Source organism: Giraffa tippelskirchi, chromosome 12, assembly GCF_054371585.1.
Source record: "Giraffa tippelskirchi isolate mGirTip1 chromosome 12, T2T-mGirTip1v1.2.pri, whole genome shotgun sequence".
NCBI classification, from domain to species: domain Eukaryota; kingdom Metazoa; phylum Chordata; class Mammalia; order Artiodactyla; family Giraffidae; genus Giraffa; species Giraffa tippelskirchi.
Window position 1 is genome coordinate 116,394,556 of NC_137286.1, and position 22,840 is coordinate 116,417,395.

Sequence of the window (22,840 nt, forward strand, 5' to 3'; positions counted from 1 at the left end):
AGCCCAGTCAGAAGACTTGCCTTCAGTATGATTAAGGAACACAGCAGTGTTACTCTGACACTTTGATCATTATTTTATGCCCTCATCTAGCATACTTCCTTCTTTTTTGTTCTGAAACACAGAGGAGGAAACAGGAGATGGTTTAATAGTCCTGTGGTCTGGTTCTGGAGAACACTGTCTATCATGGCAGTCTTCACTGTCTAAAGCCTGAGTGTTTAATCACAGTTATACTTTAAAAATTGCTCTTACCAAATATTTGGCTCTGAAAGAGTGTAATTTTACTGATACCCCTCGATAGCTTGTTTGGATGGATTTGTGCTCTGAGATGATGGGGCTGGAGAATTTCCAGGGCTCTTGTCTCTTCATACAATCTGCTTGTATATTTCTATTCACGACTTTACATTTAGCAGTAAAATAATGGTAGGAACATATTGTGATGTTCTGAATGTAAATCTGGTCATTTCCAGGACTAACTGTAAACCTTGGTCAAGGTTAGGCTTACTACATGTCAGTTTTACTTAGTGGACATTTTGGGGAGAAACAATTGTGTTAATATTCACTCCAAAATGGTTCTTAGATGATAACAGGAAATATTAGGGGGAATGGAAATGAAGAAAGGTATAGGTCTGTGCATTTGATATTAGTGGATAAAATAAAGGAAAAGGAACAAATGTCTATAGTGTTTTGCTCTTAATAAACTGGCTTTTGTTAACTGAGCAAAACGTTTTGAACTACAAACAAGTGCTTCATAAGTTTCGGACAAATCACAGTGAAGTTTTCATCTCAAAATTATAAATGCCACGTGCCAGGATGTATACTGGAGATAATCATAAAGCTCAGACAGGCGTTCTTATATTCTGTAAGAAAGATTAAATTAAGAAATGCTAACATAAGCAAGATGAAATATATTTAAAATACACCAAACAATTTTTGATGGTGTATATGAACAGATTCAATTTATTTTGTGCATATATTTTCTCTGTGAGTGTGTTTCCCAAAGGTGGGGAAAGACCCAGTTTGATAAAGAATTATTGCTGTGTAAAAGTATAGGACTATCTCATTGGTCATAAAATTTATTGACAGGCACTTTCAGCTTTTAATTCATTTCTGAAAATGGGCATTAGTTTATTCCTATTGCCAATACAGAATCATTTCACATGTGGCCATATCCATAGCATTCATCTTGTCAACAGGTAGCTACTGCTAAAAGTACTCCCTCTGGGATTTAAAAAAAAACAAACACCTGCAGAGGGTGTGCATTTGTTTTGATCAAGAATTACTGCATTGAGGAGGAAGGTAACTGAGAAAAGAGAACAACTGCTAGATGCTTCTTTTTAACACAAGGAAATCCTGTGCTGCTGTTTTTCTCTTTACAGGCAAAGAGCATGCATTTGGAATCAGTTTGCTACAACTTAAAATGACTTCACTGCATTCTAAACCATCCTGGCTAAACTGAGACAAGTGGCCACTCCATTTTGTCAGGGAGCACAAGGGCTATGCTCTGCCAAGGCAGAACAGAGTCCCCATGGCAATATCACTAATTGTGTGTAAGATACACAAGGCATATCTGAACAAGTTTTTTTTTTTTTTATTCTGATGAAAACTAGAAGCTCTTTTTCCCAACATACTTCATCAAACTATTTACAACCTCTGTAAAATTTGTGAGTTTGAAAATACTTTTTTCCACTATCACATATGTTACTAATACAGTAAAATATCTTCACTCTATTTTTTTAAGATGCAGTATCCTATTTCATTTTCATATGAAAATCTGAATTTCTATTGCAATTGCACAGTATTTCGCATATTTAAAGTACCAATGGACATGGGTTGCTAAACAGACATTATTCTATAATGACACTGTGAAAATATAGCATTTAAAATTTTTATGTACACTTCTTAACTATAAAATGCAAGCAAAGTCATATAGCATTATAAGCTGATTCCCTAATAAGGTAAATAACTTACATTTCTAGACAGCATGGATTATTACAAATTCATTCTTTTTAAAAAAGTTCTTTGTTGATATTTGTTAGTCCACTGGCTGCTGCATATATAAGTGTGTATACAGGTGTGCACGTGTTGGGAGTGCCAGTACAGGTAAGTGGAAGGCATTGTAGGGATATGGAGAAATGTGATATGCAAGACATGGCTTACCAAACCCCTTTTCTAAACCAAACCAAGTCAAATGGAAACATCTTTTATGTGTGTGAAATGCACTACCTCAGAAAAGTTGAAGGAAGAGATCTGATCAATGAAATTGTAGAATACATTTACCTCCTAAATTTACAGGCTTAAACAGTAAGGAGTAAAATCTGAGATTGGATCATGGACTATGAATATTAAGGCTTCCTGGGCCTACTAAGATTCACATGAGTTATCTCATGCTCAATCCTTTCAAAGACTGTAACTCAACATATCACGAACGCTGGTATTCTTAACACTGCTGAAATGCTGTCAGTCCTTACTATAAACGTTAAGACACCTTTATAACAACATCATGGCTACACTTCTAAGCAGTCATAACAATATAACAAAGGCGTATTAATACATTTGAAGGCCTCACCTCACCAGATTTACTCAATTGCAACTTTGGTAAGTATAATAAATAAAGTACAGAGTAAGGAATACTGCATCTTTATCCATATATATGTTATCACTCTAATGAACTGATTTCAAAGTGCAGAATTGTATTTATGTTGCAAACACAAATAGCAATTTGAAGTTAAAACAATTGCATAAAAATGAACACAATCTTTGTATAAGCTGATCCAAATTTCAACCATAATGAGAATGGCCTTTTTAATCATCTAGAACTGGCATCTGTAAACACTGTAGTATTTTGCAAGTTTTTTTCACCTGAAGCTCCTCTTTCTATTTTCCACTTAAACTTTAAAGTGAACAAAAAGTGTTCTTTTTTTTAATAAAAAATGTGGTTTGTGTTACTGTTATTCAACTGCCTTTGAAAATAAATGTCCCATAGTGTTCCATAAAAGTAATTCCAGGCAACAGTGTAATTTTATGGTAAAGCCATTAGAAATTTCACTCTAAATGCCTTAATAAAACTTAAGACAAGTTATCAAGCAGGCTTCTAAAAGTCCACATGCAGCTGATGGGATGGGGCTGGAACTAGATGGGGAAGTGTGAATCTTTACCCAAACAACCTAAGATCATAATATGAGGAAGGAATCTACTAAAACTTCATTGTCTGAACTTCTTAACTTTTCAAATAACATTAACGTCCTTGAAATCAATCTCTACAATGCAAAGAGACAGTCAGGTCAACTGTGGCTTCCAAAGCCATTATAGCCACCTGTGTCTAAATTCCCAAACATACACATATGCCCAGCTGCAAAGTGAGTGACTTCAAATTTAACACCAAAGAATGCTTCCAGTTAGGGTACAACTGAGACATTCTTTGGCTTTTACTCCTTTTCTGCTGTTAATCATCTACTGTGCTTTTTAAAACATGCTAGAACAGACATCAGATGAGATGCAGGAGGCTTTTCCGTGCCTGAAGATATTTTTACTTAAAAATGTAGTTCCTTCTCTTCCAAACCACCTTCCTTTCTATGGGGAAACACTTGTAGAAAATTCACCAAGGATTATTTGTTATGTGTCAAGACAAGCCTCAGGTAAGTTTCAGTCTGGGACTAGATCAGCAACTTGTTCACTACTTGTGCTTGGATTCCCTCCTTAGAAGTATCAATACATCAAAAGGGGGAAATGGCGTAATGCTGACAGGTTTTATCAGTCAACTTACTGTCTCAGTTGGGTTTCCACCTTCAGAAGGCAAGCAGACAAGCTCACGTCCCTTAATTTTTCCTGTGTTATTAGAGGGGAGCAGCTCATTTCATTCTGTGCTAAATTTAAATCAAGCCGTCATTCAGGGAGCTCCCACTGCCTGTCAGTTCTATGAATTCTAAAAACTATTTCTACCTGTAACACTCTCAGGATCTCTCAGCAGAGAAAAGGATTGGCCCTTCTTATGAGAGAAAGCAGAATTAAATCATCTGCCCTTCACCTAAGGGAATCACCTACTACCTGCCAAATAGATTCTAGGACTAGTAGAGGGCTTCACAGCTGTGTTCACCACACTGTGTTCACCATGCTCTCTGTTATTCGCCACTGACCGGTAACCCACACTGGTCTTTCTATTCAAAATGGTCACAGGCAATGAGATGTATGAGTTGCTTACAGTACAGGTAAAACTTTCCAGTTGGTGTAAAAGAAAAAAACAAAAAGCCAAAAACCCAGTGCTTGGTGGGTAGTACACTGTGTAGCTATAGAAGCTATTTATCCATAGAACTGCAGCCCTTGTTGGAGATTGCCTGATGAATTTTTCAGACCTGGCAGAAAATATAGAGCATGTATTTTTGAAGACAGAATTTGACCTGAAAATCATTATGCTCTTGCTTGAACATTAAAAACATTCCTTTTAATGCCATCCAACACAAGTTATCCTTGTTCCAATGTTTATAGTTTTCTGCTTCATCAGAATTAAGATTATCTGAATTAGAAGATAATCCTAAAGAGAAATTTCTAGAACCAGAAATTATTTCAGAATGTTCAAATCTTTAAAGATGAGCTAGTAATATTGTGAGGTTAATTTGTGCAATTCCCCAAATCAAGTGTTTGTAATTAACATATAATGCAAAGGTCTATGCTGGCAACTTCTTATATCTAAGCTATAAAAAAATCTTAACAATAACAGCAATGACAATAAAACCTTACCAAGCCCCTTGGCTACAGAAAGCTGAAACAATTCAGCTTTAAGTGGGGGAAAAATATGATAATTTTTCTGAAAGAATGCTCATTGGTGATGTATTGCTTTGTTTACTATAGCCTTCGCTCATTGCAAAAAAGGCTCATAACTCAAGGGGGTTTACAGGACTATAATTTCCTCTCACCCTCAGCACAGGATGAGTGGGTTCATCCCTGCAGATGCCGTTGTACTGGGTCCTAATATAGTTTAGAAAATGAAATCTATAGAGAAGAACCTATTGGAGAGTCATTTATCCTTGGCTCTCCAAGGGCGGAAACTAGCACCATATCAGGCTTTCCTTGGGGAGCAGTACCTTCCCACTGACGCAGTTCCAAGAAGAACTGACCCATTCACCCAAGAGTTAATTCCCAGCTATGCCTCTGTGGCCTCTCTAGCCACCAAATGACTGTTTTCAAACAAGAAAAGGGGGAGCATAATCTTTAATTGTGGTACTCAACCAAGCAAGACAACAAACAGCAGAAAGATTACCTCAGTGCTGTAAACGCAGCCAAGACCTCTAAAATGCTGGGGTGTTTTTACAGTCCCTTTAGTAAGTATGAAAATTGGTAACGTGAGTCCTCAGTGAAGTGATTGTAGGAAAGTCCTTTTATTCGTTATTGCTTTTCTCCTCAAGAGGCGCATTATTTCCATCTCTGCTTTGTCTGATTTTTTCATGTTCACTGACTTTGCCTGGGCAGCCCCACCTCTTACCTTGGTGCCAGTGTGTCTAAGAAAGTTTTTTACCCCCGATTCCTTGTAATCAAATACTAGGGGCAGGAAGAGATGATGCCTAGCTGACAGAACACTGTAATTTGAAGTGGGGCAGTAGTTTTTTAGACAGGCTCTTCCTATTCAACTACAGAACGACTCTGTGCCTGTCCACGCCAGGGCAGACACCAGGACTAGACTCCAACTGAAATGTCGCTGCCCCTCTGCTCAAACAGATGAACAAAACAGAAGCAGAACAAAACAAAAACAATCAACAACAAACAGATGAAAAGAATCAATGTTGGTTTTCTCCAGGGCATGGCATAATGACAAGTCGCAGGTGATATCTAGTGATCACCATCACTATTGCAAAAGGGCTGCCTGAGCGCTCCTTTCTTTTCAGGTAATGGAACCTCTCCAGCAGTTTCTTCTTTTCTACTTTCAGGCTGCTTGCTGGTAACAGATTGGATGTGGGTTCTATTAATATCTTACTTGTAAAAAGGGGTACAGGGGTGGGATGATGGGAGAATAATCCAAATTTACAAGGTCTTGCTCTAGCCATCAATTTGTGGTAGATGACCTTTAAAAGTATCAATAACAAAATGTCTGACAGCTCAGAAAGTGTACAAACTACAAACATCTTGAAATGGCAGAGGACACAGCACGGAAGACAATGCCTGTCTCTTCAGCATCTGTGTCACCGATCTCCCAGGCCAGCATGAAGTCGTTTCTTGTGTAGTCGTGACGGGGGGGTTACCTTCAGACCGAAAGGAGAAGCGTTACCACTTCTTTTTCCTGCTCTGCTTTCAGACATCGTGGGATGGTGATGCCCTTTTGTGTTAACACTGTGAAGGGGATCCAGCCCTGCTGAATGGGGTGCCGCTAAGAGATCCAGCTCTTACGCTCAGCTGGACAGGCAGCCTTCCTCACACCAGCATATGCCTCCGGCGGTGCAGTGCCAAGTGGTCTGACCGGGAGAAGCTGCGGTCACAGTCTGCGCACTTGAATGGCTTCACTCCCGTGTGTTTGCGGTAATGCCTCGTCAGTTCATCCGAACGGGCGAACTTCCAGGTGCAGCCTTCCCAGGTACACTTGTAGGGTTTCTCTCCTGGAAGAAACAAAGGGACATAACGCTGTGCTCCATCATTTCTCCCGAACAATCTAGCCAACGTGATTATCTGGGGACATGACTGTTCTCAGTGCATTTTCCGTTTGGCGGTCCTTTGTCAAGATACCTAACCACCCCGCCAGCAGGTTTTGGGTCGCACAGATGGGGGTTTCAATCTAATCTCTCTTGCTGTGACAATGGGGAGGTTACTTAACACTTGCATCTTCAGTTATGGGTAAGTTACTTTGCAGTCAAACTATCAGAGGGCATAGACTGAGAACTCTGGGGTGTAATCACCACGAGTAGACTAGAAAGGCATGTGAGAGAGCTCTACCGAGGCTGATGTGGCTAAAGGATTGAAACTCACAGAGAATTATAAAGGGTCATGATTTGTATGTGTTGTTGCAATACTGCTCCCAAAAGTGCATCACTTAGATATTGAAAGGTTATTTTAGAGTACAGTGTCCTTTTACCAGTCACACAAAATTTCATTAAAAGGTAAATCACTCTACCACCCCCAGAAATTAGGTACCAAGTACTTAGTATTTATAAAGTTATTATTTATATTATGTATAAACCACTGTTGTCCATGGGGTTGCAAAGAGTTGGGCATGACTTAGCAGTTAAATAACAATAAACAACTTTTGTCTACTGGGAGAGAATCTTAGATATCTTGGTAGTGTGAAGTTTAAATATCTTCTTCATGGACTTAAGAAGTAGGGCAAGTCCTGAGGAATCATCAAGTTGGTCTGAGCGTTGAAACCCACAGTAAAAAACAGTCTGAAGAAGTATGTAATTTGACCAGATCCCTCAGTCAACTTGTAAAGACAGTAAAATATGCAAAGGCTTTGTTGGGAAGAGATACGCTCTCCCTCTCCGTTGTCCAAATGAGTTCCCGGGGGGAGAGGGACAATAGTTGACCCAGGTCTGCTTTTTCCTGGCTCTCATTCAGAATGGAAGCCCTGTCCCCAGGTAACCCCACAAGAATTGATCTCTCTTCTGCCCCCCCCCATCCAATAGTTAACCACACACTTCTTGGCCCTACGTGGAGTCTGGTGAAAAGGCCTAAGGCAGGGAGCAGAGCTATTGGCTGACCCCAACATGTGTGTGTGCTCAGTCGCATCCAGTTCTTTGCAATCCCATGGACTATAGCCCACCAGGTTCCTCAGTCCATGGGATTTCCCAGGCAAGAATACTGGAGTGGGTTGCCATTTCCTTCTCCAGAGGATCTTCCTGACCGAGGGATTGAACCCGTGTCTCTGGCGTCTCCTGTTTTGGTAGGCAGATTCTTTAGACAACTGAGCCACACAACTCTTAGACCCCAAGATACAGAGTTGCAATCCCCTGAAAGAGGGCATGGCAACCCACTCCAGTATCCTTTCCTGGAGAATCCCAGGGACAGAGGAGCCTGGCAGGCTACAGTCCACAGGATCACAAAAGAGTCGGACATGACTTTAGTGACTAAGCACACACACATACAGAGTTGCAAAGTGAGTTTTGTTAAATCCATTTTACAGGTGATAAAACTGAGGATGAATGTAGTAAAATAACTTGCCTGAAGCCAGTAAATAGATGTGTTTGGATCCAAATTCAGTGTTTTTCACTATGCTCCAAATTCTTTTCCCCATCGAAACTTTGTCACATCCTCAGACAATGCTGATTTTACCTTCTTAGATACTTTCCGATTATTCAACTCCTATTTCTATTAAGTCACCTATCACAATATATCATACAGATTTTGTCTAGATGCTTTTCCCCTTTACCAGTTTCTGAATACATAGAGATTAAGAATCACATATCTTATTTCTGTATCCTCAGAGCTTAAAGTATGTGTCAAACAGTGTTTGAATAAATTAATAAAACTGCAACACACACACAGACATGCTCACACAGAGGTGTGTACACAGGCAACCACTAAGCCCTGTAAATGAGATGTACAAGTCACGTCTACATGGGAAAACTAGACTGGACCAGACTCAGCAGTTTTTGTTCAACTGTTAAATGAATGTTAACTATATAGGTCCTTTTAGGATCAAGTGGCACTTTCACAGAACCGCGTGAAAAGTACAGCTCAGTTAACTCTAAAATACTGGTACACTAACTGTGATCCACAGAAAGCTCCATATTCGTCTGAAAGGGCTCCTGTTAAGTAGATGCCTAATGACCAGCTTAATCCAAAACCTCAATTCTGACTCATTCTAGATGTTCTCTAGAGACAAAAATCTGCATTTACAGGTACTGACTTGATCAGAATTTAACAGAATTTTTTTTTAAAAAGTCAGCAAAACCCATAACTTAAGAAGATTGGCAGATCACTGTACAGTATATCCAGGCTTCCCAAGTGGCTCAGTGGTACAGAATCCATCTGTGATGTAGGAGATGTGGGTTTGATCCCTGGGTCAGGAAGATCCCCTGGAGGAGGAAATGGCAACCCACTCCAGGGTTCCTGCCCAGGAAATCCCAGGGTCAGAGAAGCCTAGTGGGCTACAGTCCATAGGGTCGGAAAGAGTTGGCTATGACTAAGCATGCATGCACGTACAGTATATCCATGGCAACTGCTAAAATACTTTTCTTGACATGTCATCACTATATGCTTTTGAAGTTTATGTCATGATCATAGGTTCTACTAAGCTGAGCTTGATATAAATCGTATCTTCAAAAGCACATTCATTTTTGGGACACTGAGCTCAGCTCACTGAGTCTTTGTCACCAACAGGCATCTCCTAGATATCTCCTGTTGTGTATGGAACCAGCTACAATGAGTACAGGTCTAAGAAGAAAAGAATAAAAGATTTTAATTGAGGAAAACCACTGCTCAGTTGTGCGCTGGGAGGACATGTGTTTCTATCTTGCTGGGAAAGTGCAGTATGAGTATGACCAGGATTAGAAAAGCTGCCATACTCTCACCTTGCCATTGCAGTTAAAGTGAGAGGAAGGGGCCCCAGACCTGGGATGGGCCTAGAAGTAAGGAGAGGTAATAGCAGGAGACAGGCTTCACTTCCAGAGCAAGAAGGATGCTAGAGGCTGGCCTGGCCACCGTGGGGACAGTCTGTTGTCTCGGGGGCTCTCGGAATTTCTTTGTACACCCAATTTAGGCACTTATTTTCTCCAGTTTCTTCCTCCAGATTATAACAGACATACTCTTACTTTCAATTTGTCTGTTTAATAATGGTACTTGTGCCCTTTCCATTTGAAAATCTATAGGAGGTGCGGAAAACTGTGGCCCCCAGGCCAAATCCAGTCTGCACCCTGTTTCCTGCAACTTGCAAGCTAAGAACAATTTTCACACTTTTACATCATTGATTAAAAAACACACACACACACACACACACATCAAAACAGGGCTATTTCACGGCATGAGAAAATCATATGAGATTCAAATTTTAGTGTCCATAAACAAGTTTTTATTGGAACACCATATCACTCATTTGTTTGCATCTTGTTTATGGCTGTTTTTCAGTGACAGTGAAATTGAGGATTGCAATAAGAAGGTATGACCTGCGATATCTAAAAGGTTTACTACAGAAAGTTTGCTGACCCTTGATGCAAGTGAGGGGTACCTCAGCTTGGGGCAGGCTTTCTGATTATGTTAACTTAATCAGGTTATGTAACACACACTGTTAGTCTGGGATGGGTGGGTGACAGAATATTTTCGTGATAAAATAATCACTTATTCTCAACTCAGGATCCTTGATTAAAATTCTAACAGTCCTCTCAGTAATGAACACATATGACATTTCATGTCCATTGCTTTAAACTGAAGGTTCTGGTTCACGAAATGAATGATTCTCTAAAAAGCCTCACCCAATTCCATCAGGGTTTTAAAAGTCTTCAGGATCTCTTCTGCTCATTATAAAAGCACAATAATGAGTAAATCTTCCCTATCCGGATGAGTGGGGTCAGGAACATCTCTGTATATTTAGCTCGTAACCAAAACAGCACTGATTCTACAGTGATGGAGCCCCACCCAATTCCATCCCCTTTCAATACAGTTGTGCTACCATGACCACCATGCATGATGAGGAACTATAATTCTACTGAGGCTGGAAAGGAGGACACATGCAAGGAAGAATCAGAAAACAGGAGCTCAGATATTTGGCATCATTTCTCAGGTGGACATTTTAAAGGAGAAGCAGAGAAAGCAACAACTATGGCAAGGATTTCTGCGGGCCCACAAATATGGAGAAGGAAACTTAGTGCAAAATCTGGGAAGTACTCTGTGAGGTGGAATCAGGTACAACAATGATCATGAAAGACAAGGCCACCAAAATATTTAAGAGGCAGATATAACCCTATTTCATGAATAAAACCAATGAAAATAATATATAAGCTTATAAGTTATTAGGGGGTACGTGGTTAATGCATGCATGCTCAGTTGTGTCATGTCCCACTCTTTGTAACCCCACAGCCGGGCAGGCTCCTCTGTCCATGGAATTTTCAGACAAGAATACCGGAGTGGGCTGCCATTTCCTCCTCCAGGGGATCTTCCTGACCCAGGGATCAAACCTGCATCTCCTACATTGGCAGGTAGATTCTTTACCACTGAGAAGAATATAAAGGGAATGAATGCATAAAAAAATAATGTAAATATTCTCATCTGGGGTGGGGAGGAACAGGGAGAATCTATATCAGAAAATAGTAAACAATTATGTGAGCAATAGATGAGTTTTCCTTGAAACTTTCCTTACAAAAATGTGTATTTTCTTTTTAATATTCAGAAGTATTTCTTGTACAGTATTTCTTATCCCCATTTCTTCATTAATAAAACAAGAGTTTGGGTATTCTATCTCCATACTTAGAAAAAAGAAGAGGGGAAAAAAAGAAAATAAGATCTTCAAATCGCTCTTCACAACCAGAGGCTGAGCTCTGGGGGTGAAGGGAACAAGACAGCTGCTTGGACCAGGCAGAGACCAGGCTTCTGCTCCTTACTCAAGACCAACCTAGGTTTCTGTTGTATCTGCTGAGTGCCTAGCATTTCACTAAAAAATAAAAATCAATCAATGCTCTCTCAGGACTAGTTAAGTTTTAAAAATGGATACAAAAACAATGCATAGTGGCTACGACTTTGTATTGAAACTGCATGTTATAGTGTATGCTTGTGCATTGAAGCAATTTAAGGGGTACAATCTTATAAATAAATTACAATAAGAGAAACTAACTTCACAATGTGAGTAAGAACTAATTAAGATGATAATAAGTTTGTAAGATATACTGTAATATGTATAAACGAGTCCTGAAAAGCTAACCCTAATCCTTCATCCATCCGCCCTTCTTTCCTTTAAATCTTACTAGAAAATAGAACGCTCTCTCTAATGTGGTGGGGACAGAAGAGGAGATGAATTTTCCATGAACAGTTCCCTATGGAAAGGGTTGATTTGGACAATAATAGGGGTTGGACATCTATCTCCCAGGATCTGTGCTTCTCTGATGCACAACTGCTCTGCAGCAGTCTGAATGCTGGTGACAGTAAACAGAATTTCTAGCAATTTCTTCAGGAATGGTGAACTGTCCTTAAACTCATCTGAATTCGGCAAATGTGTTATTCAAAACTGTTTTTCCTAGAAATAGGCTAAAAATAAAATAGCATGCCCATCTTTTTTTGTTTTTTGGTCTAACCCACAAATACACTTAAAATCCTCAGGAGCAAAGTCTTTGAAAATGTATTTAAATACTTTTTCAAAATAATCAGAAGTTTTGCTCCCACCATCAGATCACCTTTGATTTTTATTTCCTGTATTAACCCTATGGAGTAATAAAATGATAGGGAATGGTGTGGTATATGTCTTCATCAATAAGTCTTAGTGATGTTTCTTTTTCAAGTCCAGACATCAAGTTGATAATGTACAAGAAAAATCAAAGAAAACAAGATGAGTAACACTACGCTCACCCTGGGGTGCAGTTATTATTTTAGGCTTTAGATTCTGAAGTGAAGGTCTCTAAGTCCCATGACAAATCCATAAGCCATTTCTACCTTTTGACCATTTTTCAGCATAACCTGTCCTCTTTCAGTTCTTTGAAAAAACTGATCTAAATTATGAAAATCTCTGAAAAAGGAAAATGTTAACCAAAACCAATAACAAGCCCTCCAATTTCTTTAAAGGGTCCTGAAAAGATTAAAAAGAGAACATACCAAAAAAGAGGGTTTGTTAACTTTTGTTTGAAAACACTCTTCTTAATTCCATACCAGGGGTTCAAGTTAATACAATTTTATATCCACAATGGCCTCTGTGTGTGTGTGTATACACGTATGTTCACAAGCATTACTTAAGTAATATTCTAATTAAGTATCCTGAGAAAATGAGAACTCTCATCAGGTTTTTCTTTTCCTGGGACAGTCAACAAACTGACTTATTATGAGAACTGCTGTCTCTTTCAATTTTGGTTAAAGAAAAGGCTTAAGAGTCACTCAATGCATTTCCATGACATTTACCCAGCAGAAGGCATAATAAAGTCTAAAGAAAACACCAGGTATTGAATAGATTCCCAAAACTCATGAAACAAAAATAACTTTTTTGGGTCCCTCCCATTTCACCATCTGAAATGCTGAAAGGTAAATGTGTCCTGAGACAAAAGACAGGTGCCTTTTCATATTAAAATGACGTGTGAGCAACACCAGAAAAGGAATGTGCAGTTTGCCAAAGCTCCCGGACAAACAAAACGCCCATGTCCTCACATCAGCTTTTCTCTATTATTTTCTCAAGCAACCAAAAAAAGAAAAAGAAAAAACAAACCACCTTCTGCAACAGGAAACATAGGCATTTTCTTCAGTGCTGAAGTGCATTTCTGAAATGTGTCCCTGTTTAACTTTTATAAAGTCAGGGGGCCCCAGACACTGACAAATGAGCTTCATTACACTCAAGGCTCAACATACTTGCTCTGACAATTGGTTTCACTTGAGGAATGGTATTTGCATATGAGGGGAAAAAACACCAGAATCAAGATTCCTATCTTGTCTTCTGGTTTCTGTCACATTAGTTCATTAAAGTTCACAGAATTTTAGATCTGGAAGGAAATCAGGGACTTTGAAAATGAGGAAACGGAAACCTGGAGCTGAGATTACAGGCCCTTGACTTGTCCAGGGGTAGACAAGGCAGCCTGCCTTCTTGCTGGTGTTAAAGAGGCAGAAAATAGCACAGGCTTTAAATGCATGGGCTTCCCTCGTGGCTCAGACAGTAAAGAATCTGCCTGCAATGCAGGAGACCCGGGTTCGATCCCTGGGTCAGGAAGATACCCTGGAGAAGGGAATGGCTACCCATTCCAGTGTTCTTGCTGGAGAATTCCATGGACAGAGGAGCCTGGCGGGCTAGAGTCGACGGGGTGGCAAAGAGTTGGACATGACTGAGTGACTAACACTTGGAATGCATGGTCAAGTGGAATGCATGGTCCAATGAGGCTCAGTCGTCAACCAGTGACTGGATCTCAGGCTAGAGAGTGAAGCTTTCTGAAACTCCATCCCCACCCAACCCCACCCTGCCGGTCTATAAAAAGGGAATACTCTTCCAGTTGTGAAACTTAGAAACACACATGCCATGTGCCCAGCAAATGAAAGGTGCTCAGTAAAGGATACTGAATTCTACAGTTATGAAATTCACGGTTTTTCTGTTTCTGCCAAGAAATAAAAATAACATTAAGCTAAAAATAAATGCCATTTGTTATTTTTCAGGAAGGAATTAAGATTTGCAGGTAAATGGATGCCAATCCTGATACTGATTTTTCCTAATATTATAAGTATAAAACTTCTATATAGGCCAAGTAGACCAATCTGTTCTATAATTTGTTTGATTCATTTGGTCTTGTCAATTCAGACAAGTGATCAGTATTTTAGCATCCTCCCCAAGGAACTGTCTGGACTGAACTAATTTACTTTCTTTTTCATTATGTGTAAACAAGTGGGTCTCTTCTTTCTTTTCCATACAATTCTCTAAAGAATTTCTTTGATAAGTATAATCTTTGCTACAGTAGATAGTATTTTCCATGTATCCCACTTGGTCCTAAGAGCTGTATGGATCTGAACTTCTTTAATGTTGACTCTAACTTCCTCATGAAGTTGCTGTAAGCAATCCCCCTTCACCCAGAGTTAGTATGTGGCAGGTGGAGGTGGAATTTGAACCCAGGATCTGACACCCAAGGTCACAGTCTTAACCATTTCCCTATAATGCTTCTCAACCTTAAATCACTGCTTTCATAAACCAGAATATCCAGTCAGACCTGGCCAAGCAGACTGAGAGAATATGAGTTACTACTGATAGGAGAGACATGTTAACCCACAAGAGCCTAGCGCCCCGCACCTAGAAATAAAATACAAGGGAAGTAAAAAATATCCTGTAATAAAGATGTACTTCGGTGAAAGCAAAAGTTCAAAGTCTAAGGGTAATTCTTTATTGGCTGTTCTGAGTTTATATTTCCAGTGCTATGTCTGTCCGACTCTTTGTGATCCTTTGGACCATAGCCAGTCAAGCTCCTCTATCCATGGGATTCTCCAGGCAAGAATAGTGGAGTGAGTATGCCAGATCTCCTCCAGGGGATCTTCCCAACCCAGGGATCAAACCCATGTCTCTTATGTCTCCTGCACTGGCAGGCGGGTTCATTACCACTAGCACCACCTGGGAAGCCGATATTTCCAGGCAGTAAGAGTATTGATCTTCCTGTTCCTGGTTGTCTTTTCTTCAGCTTCTTCTCAGACACCTTCCTTTACCTGTCACATAAATGTTCACTGAGATTCAGGCTTTGACTCCTTACCTGCAGAGGTTCTCCTTGGTACCCATGGCTGTTCCCACAACTTCTAAGGCAAAGATTCCCAAGTGTTACATCTCAGTCTCTCTCGCAAGCACCATGGCAGGGAGACGACATTTCCAGTTGGCAGCCAGAAAGCAACTTCCACGTGACCAAGATGTTATTCAGCATCTACCACTTACACAAGGCCTGTTCCTCCTTCTGTTTTAGTATCTGGAAACAAGACAACTCTATCTTCTCAGGTATCAAGTCATACATCTCTCCAGCTGGAGAGATTTCTTGGACTCTTTCCTATCTGTTATTCTCTACCTGCCCCAACCCGATAATTGTATCTACCAGTTCTGCCTTCAAAACATCCTTCTAGTTTATCTCCACGAAGATGGTCTGCCTCTTTTTAGAGTTTCCCCACCTTTCAATGGGCTTCCCAGATGGCTCAGTGGTAAAGAATCTGCCTGCCAATGCAGTAGCCTCAGGGGCCATGGGTTCAATCCCTGGATCAGGAAGATCCTCTGGAGGAGGGCATGGCAACTCACTCCAGTATTCTTGCCTGGAGAATCCCACGGACAGAGGAGCCTGGTGGACTACAGCCTAAGGGGTTGCACAGAGGCAGACACGATTGAGTATGCATGCACAACCTTTCATGAGTACCAACCTCTGTTGGTCTATTTCCCGGTCTTGTGTCCTGCTCCCTCCAGTTTATTGTCTGTATTGTAAAGACAACTTTCTGAAACAGTGTGATCACGCCACTCCTTGGCACCCTGGGCACGCCTGTAATTAAACCCTCCTCACACCCCATCCCATAGTGACAACAGGTTTCCCGCCTGTCTATCACCCTCAGTAGCGAAGTATTGAGGGTGCCTTTTCTACACGATTCTGCTTTATGCAAACAGACGCCTGTTGATCAAATGAATGAAACTGCTTGAATTCAAATGTCTCCTATTCTCTTGAAGTTTAACATACAAGAGTCAATAAAAGAGCAATCCACTTTGTGAAACAAAGAGTTTCCTGCTTGCACTTTACCCCTTCTGTAACCCTTTTCCATTCCAATTAAGTAGAATATATACTTTGTTTGTTTTTTAAATATTTACTTATTTATGTGGCTGGGACGGATCTGAGTTATAGTGCACAGGCTCTGTAGTTTGTAGCAAGCGGGCTTAATTGCCCCTCAGCCAGCGAGATCTTAGTTCTCTGACCAGGGACTGAATCTGTGTCCACTGCGTTGCAGGGTGGATTCCTAATCACTGCACCATCAGGGAAGTGCCTAGACTATATATTTTTGAAAGGGAAAATAATAGGAGACTTTATTTGCAGTAAGTGTCATTTAAAGGTCTAGTCTACAAATAAATATCTCATTTAAAAATTTTTTTAAATTTAGTAACATGATATATGATGTTTAAATTAGTAACACGATCTGTGATTGAGTCTATTTTTTTTTCAAATGAGCATCAATTATTTTAATCTTTAAGCAATGTATTTACTTTATACTTCTTTTTATTCTTAGTGATGAAGGGCTTTTATTGAATTTATATCTTAAGCCTTATACATAGATAATATTTTAATAAACTCTTTAATGGTAACTATATTTTCTACAAAAATACAGTTCCTTAATAGTTCCACTAAAGCCACACATTTTCTATTAGTAGTAGTTAATTTTGTCATTCAGCAAAATTAAGCCAGGAGGCATAATCTAGTTACTCAGCAGGACATGAGAAAGAAGAAGGACTGGGGATATTATTACCCCACTCCTTACAACACAGTTTTGATAGGTGAATGGACAAAATAAACCCAAAAGCAGAGGGAGGAAAATGAGGAGCATGGTGATAAGATCCCACAGTATTTTTAACTTTCCACGGTCACTGATGATCTGTGTGCTAACACAAACAAGAAACAAACTCACTTAGCAAGCAGCTTGTTCAACTGAGGTAATAACTGATAGACTGTCTTAGAAGTCTTTACTTCTCTAAATATATGAAAAAGATGATTTTAGTTTTTAATAAGGTAACACTTTAAAATCAAAATTGAATCAAATGTGAACAGCATTCATACTTATATTCAGTTCAGTTCAGTCGCTCAGTCATATCCGACTCTTTGCGACCCCATGAATTGCAGCAAGCCAGGCCTCCCTGTCCATCACCAACTCCTGGAGTCTGCCCAAACCCATGTCCATTGAGTTGGTGATGCCATCCAGCCATCTCATCCTCTGTCATCTCCTTCTCCTCCTGCCCCCAATCCTTCCCAGCATCAGGGTCTTTTCCAATGAGTCAACTCTTCACATCAGGTGGACAAAGTATTGGAGTTTCAGCTTCAACATCAGTCCTTCCAATAAACACCCAGGACTGATCTCTTTTAGGATGGACTGGTTGGATCTCCTTGCAGTCCAAGGGACTCTTGAGAGTCTTCTCCAACACCACAGTTCAAAAGCATCAATTCTGTGGCGCTGAGCTTTCTTCACCACCCAACTCTCACATCCATACATGACCACTGGAAAAACCATAGCCTTGACTAGACGGACCTTTGTTGGCAAAGTAATGTCTCTGCTTTTCAATGTGCTATCTAGGTTGGTCATAACCTTCCTTCCAAGGAGTAAGCGTCTTTTAATTTCATGGCTGCAATCACCATCTGCAGTGATTTTGGAGCCCCCCAAAATAAAGTCTGACACTGTTTCCACTGTTTCCACATCTATCTGCCATGAAATGATGGGACTGGATGCCATGATCTTATATTCAGACAACTGTAAATCTTAGGTTCACTGTGTTTCTAAGTAGTAACTTTCTGGAACAGATTAAAATAACTCCTTCATAAATGAAAATAAGTAAGTACTTTCAAAACATTTTGTTACTGATGTGATTTTTCCGCTTCCTTTTTAGAGCTGGCCCTTTCCTGCAGGTTCCCATGGGTACGTGATGGCTGCCACAGCCTTGCAGTTGGGACCACAGACCCCTTCAATGCTGTTACAGCAACCTGCATCAAGCTTGCTCAGGGCTTTCCCATCAAGTGTTCCCTGACACCACTCTAATTTCAGAAAGTGAAGAGGAGATGAAGAACCTCTTGATGACGGTGGAAGAGGAGAGTGGAAAAGCTGGCTTAAAACTCAACATTAAAAAACGAAAATCATGGCATGGTGGCTCAGTGGTAAAGAATCTGCTTGCAATGCAGGAGACGTGGTTTTGATCCCTGGGTCAGGAAGATACTCTGGAAGAGAAAATGGCAACCCACTCCAATATCCTGGCCTGGGAAATCCTATGGACTGAGGAGCCTGGCGGGCTACAGTCCATGGGGTCGCAAGAGTTGGACACCACTGAGTGACTAAACCATCTCCATCAGGATCATGGTATCTGATCCCATCACCTCATGGCAAACAGATGGGGAAAAAGCGGAAGCAGTAACAGATTCTATTTTCAATGTGTTTACAAGTAGTAACTCTCTAGAGAAGATTAAAATAACTCCTTCATACATGAAAACAAGCAAGTATTTTTATAATATTTATGTTACCGATCCAGATCTCTGCAGATATATCTCCACTATCAGATTTCAAACCCCTTGCTGTCTTCACCTTTAAGGTGTACCCATTACTATTCAGAGAACTATGCGCAGAGCAAGCACTCATGAGTTGCTCTTTTCATTTAATTATTAATGCTGCTGCTCCTTGTCTTCTCTTGGACTGTCAAACACCTTCAGAAACTTTAGTTGACTCTGAATAAAGACTGGAAATTCCCTAGCGGTCCAGTGGTTAGAACTCCATGCTTCCACTGCAGGGGGCCTGGGTTTCAATCCTTGGTCAGGGAACTAAGATCCTGCAAGCTGTGAAGCTTGGCCAAAAAAAAGATCAGTTCACATTAATGATGAAAAACCTTAAAAACAGACATTTCAGGACTTCCCTAGTTAAGAATCCATGTGCCAACGCCAAGGACATGGGTTTGATCCCTGGTACAGGAGGATTCTACACGCTGTGGGGCAACTAACCCCGTGTCCCACAGCTACTGAGCCTGGGTGCTCCAGAGCCCATGCTCTGCAATGAGAGAAGCTACCATGATGAGAAGCCCGCACACTGCAACTAGAGAAAGCACATGTAGCAATGAAGACCCAGTGCAGTCGTAAATAAATAAATAGAAATTTTAAAAACTGGCCATTTACCATCCCCTGCTATCTTACTACTTCCAAGTACCTTAATGACCAACTCTAAACAGGTAGGCACCACTGGCTAGACCTGCATGGAGAGTGGCCCCACTGGGAGAGACTGGTAGGTTATCAGCAAACCTGTCGCAGATAGGTATAATGAAAACAACACAAACTAGAAAAAACTGGTTCTAGAAAACTAGAATAACAGGTTCTAGAGAAACCAAAGTGTGCCTTTCAGCTCGCATCCTTGTCTATGCCACGACAGCAAAGAGCGCCCTAATCCAGGATTCCCCAACCTCTGGAATCTTGTGCCTGATATCTGACGTGAAGCTGATGCATTATCAACAGAAATAAAGTGCATAATAAATGTAACGGGCTTGAATCATCCCGAAACCAACCCCCCCTTCCCCGGACCGTGGACAAATTGTCTTCCACAAAACTGGTCCCTAGTGCCCCAAAGGCTGGGGACTGCTGCTCTGACCTTTCCAAGGACTTACAGATGCTATTAAATTATGGAAAGCACTAGCAGAGCTCTGAGCCTGGGACCCGGCAGGTCCTCAGGAGATACTGGCTCTCTCTCACCACTGGTCTCCGTGTCTGCTTTCAGCATTCCCTCCTCCTAACCACGTACCCCAGATGTCCTCAAAGTCTCCCTGAGCCCTGCCCTCACGTCCAAGCAGATGCCATGCCCTGCTCTCTCGACTGCTCCACTGTTTCCCACATGGCCCCTCTCTGCCCACCGCGCTGCTGTGACAGGGACATATCCAAGTGCTCCAGGATCACAGACGATGGAATTCTTCCTGCCGAGCGAAGGAGGGTGGTCAGAGAATTTAACAGACAAGGAGACACTGAGGCAGTTTCCAAAAATAAACATAGGTTTACCAACTGGAGAAGAAAAAAATGGAGGCACCCAGGCAGGCCATTTCAGGAAGAGGGCAAGAATGTGCAGTGAGCTCCGTACAGCTGGGCATGCTCGGAGGTTGGTTCATTTGCTAGTTTTACCCCAACTTTTTTGTGTTATATAATTTTTAAGTTAGTAGAGTCTGGAGCAAACAGTTGATTGTGATAAGAATACACTAAAATTATCCAAACATTTTTGCCTTGAACCTACTGCTCACATTAATAACATATATAGGTATCAATATCAATATAAGACATACATAATTTCAATTCAACAAATAATGATTGGGTCCCTACCTATAATGTGTTAGTCCCTGCATTTACTGGGGCTTTCTGTGGTGGCTCAGATGGTAAAGAAGCTGCCAGGAATGTGGAAGACTTGGGTTCGATCCCTGGGTTGGAAAGAGCCCCTGGAGAAGGGAACGGCTACTCACTCCAGTATTCTGGCCTGGAGAATTCCATGGACAGAAGAGCCTGGCAGGCTACAGTCCATGTTGCAAAGAGATGGACGTGACTGAGTCACTTTCACTTTCATTGCACTGACTGGGCATGTGGTGGCACTAGTGGTAAAGAACCCACCTGCCAATGCAGGAAACGTAACAGACGCTGGTTCAATTTCTGGGTCAGGAAGATCTCCTGGAGGAGGGCATAGCAACCCACTCCAGTATTCTTGCCTGGGAAACATTATGGACAGAGGAGCCTGATAGGCTACAGTCCATTGGGTCACAAAGAGTCAGACACGACTGAAGTGACTTAGCATGAACGTACATGGTAATTATGCCACAACTTGCTATATTTACATTCACAGTTAAAAAAAATAGAAAACCTGCGATTCACTGAGTTAAGTAGCTTGTCTAAGCTCACCAACCAGTTAGGGGCCAAAGATAAACTTCTGTTTACTGACTTCAAATTTAGTGCTATTTCTATGATAGTTTCCTATTTCTTTGCAGTTACCAATATGGTGCATACTTGCAAGCTCTTTGGCTAAGATATGCAAATAACTTATTCAGAGAGGATTTTTTTTCTTGAAAAATGTCAGTCTGTCCTTAAGTGATTCATTATCCTGGCATCGTTAAGCCTTATGCTTTATCTAACAATGAATCTAGACAGAGGGTCTGACGTGGAGCTTTACATGGAATGAGTTATTTAAATAATGAAGATAGATGTAAATATCCCACCGCCTGAAGGTAAGACCTAGCAACTCCAAAACTAGTGAACAAAAGGCCTTCAAGATGCACTGCTGGCACAGAGCTCATGATTTTCTGTGTAGGATATTATCAAGTAATTTCAAAATCTCATCCAATAAAATAAGATGCCAAATTGGAAGCAAGAAACAGAGTAATAGCAATGAGAAGGGGCAAGGCAAGTAAAAAGTGAAAAAGCATGGAATCTACAAGCATTTCAGATCACAGTGTATGCATGTATGTGCAGTCATTTTGTTGTTGCTGTTGTTCAGTCGCTGTCATTTCCGACTCTTTGCGACCCCACTGACTGCAGCATACCAGGCTTCCCTGTCCTTCACTGTCTATATGCACTATCTATCTGCAGCATACCACATGCACAGTCATTGTGCTGTGATAAGTCGCTTCAGTGTCCGACTCTATAGCCCACCATGCTCCTCTGTCCATGGGGATTCTCCAGGCAAGAATACTGGAGTGGGTTGCCATGCCCTCCTCCAGGGGATCTTCTCAACCCAGGGATTGAACCTGTGTCTCTCATGTCTCCTGCATTAGCAAGTGGGTTCTTTACTACTAGCGCCATCTGGGGAGCCAATGCACCGGTCATTGAAAAAAAAGTGAAAGTGAAAGTAACTGCAAGTCGCTCAGTGTGTCTGACTCTGTAACCCCATGACATGAAATTACAGCACGTGATATTAGTTACAAAGGCTTTATTCCTCAAGGGAAGGGTTAAATAATACAACACTTCCTACATTTGTAAGGGTAAGGAAGGACATATTTAAATACTTTAAATAATGAGGGACTTTTAAATAAAAATTGATTAGTATTTTTAAAGTATCCATATGAGTTACCTTCCTTGATGTGTAAAATTTAGATACAAATTACTTTTGCTACAGTCAGATAGATAAGAAATGTAACTGCCTTGTGTTCACTACTTTTTAAAACTTAGGTGCAGAGTGTTCATATGAATTCAAATAATTATGAGCAAGACTGGCTAAACGAGCGTCAAAAATTTATTAGAGAACAGGATATCAAGTCGAAATTTTCAAATTAAGATTCATTTGAAACTAAATATTCTTACATGTTGAAATTATTAACACTTTATTAAAAAAAAACCCTAGTTTTAAATGTTTATCTTGCCATTTCCTTGTTCATCATTAAGGAACAGTATTCTGCAGAACAGGGACAATCACACCATTTCAAATGTACCACTAGAGGGTTCCAGCTGACTCCTGGACCCTCTTAAGCTAGACCCAACATCTGGTTGCTGTGCGCCATCTAGTGGCTGTAAGAATCACTGGTGCCTGAGTGTTACTTCCTTGTACTCGT

The 22,840-nt window shown here is 40.7% G+C and overlaps 1 protein-coding gene across 8 annotated transcripts in view; it reads right to left on the reverse strand.

Annotated features, from left to right (window-relative positions):
* Positions 1–22,840, reverse strand: part of KLF12 (KLF transcription factor 12) — a 617,863-nt gene that overhangs the window by 130,120 nt on the left and 464,903 nt on the right. For 6 of the 8 annotated variants that reach the window (XM_081551690.1, XM_081551688.1, XM_081551685.1 and 3 more), the window contains one exon: positions 5,190–6,581. The exons of the other annotated variants lie outside the window; for them this stretch is intronic. In XM_081551690.1, coding sequence (XP_081407816.1) covers positions 6,400–6,581 — 182 coding nt within the window. In that variant the 3' untranslated portion in view covers positions 5,190–6,399. Of the gene's footprint in view, positions 1–5,189; positions 6,582–22,840 lie in introns of those variants that run through there. 8 annotated transcript variants of the gene reach the window in all.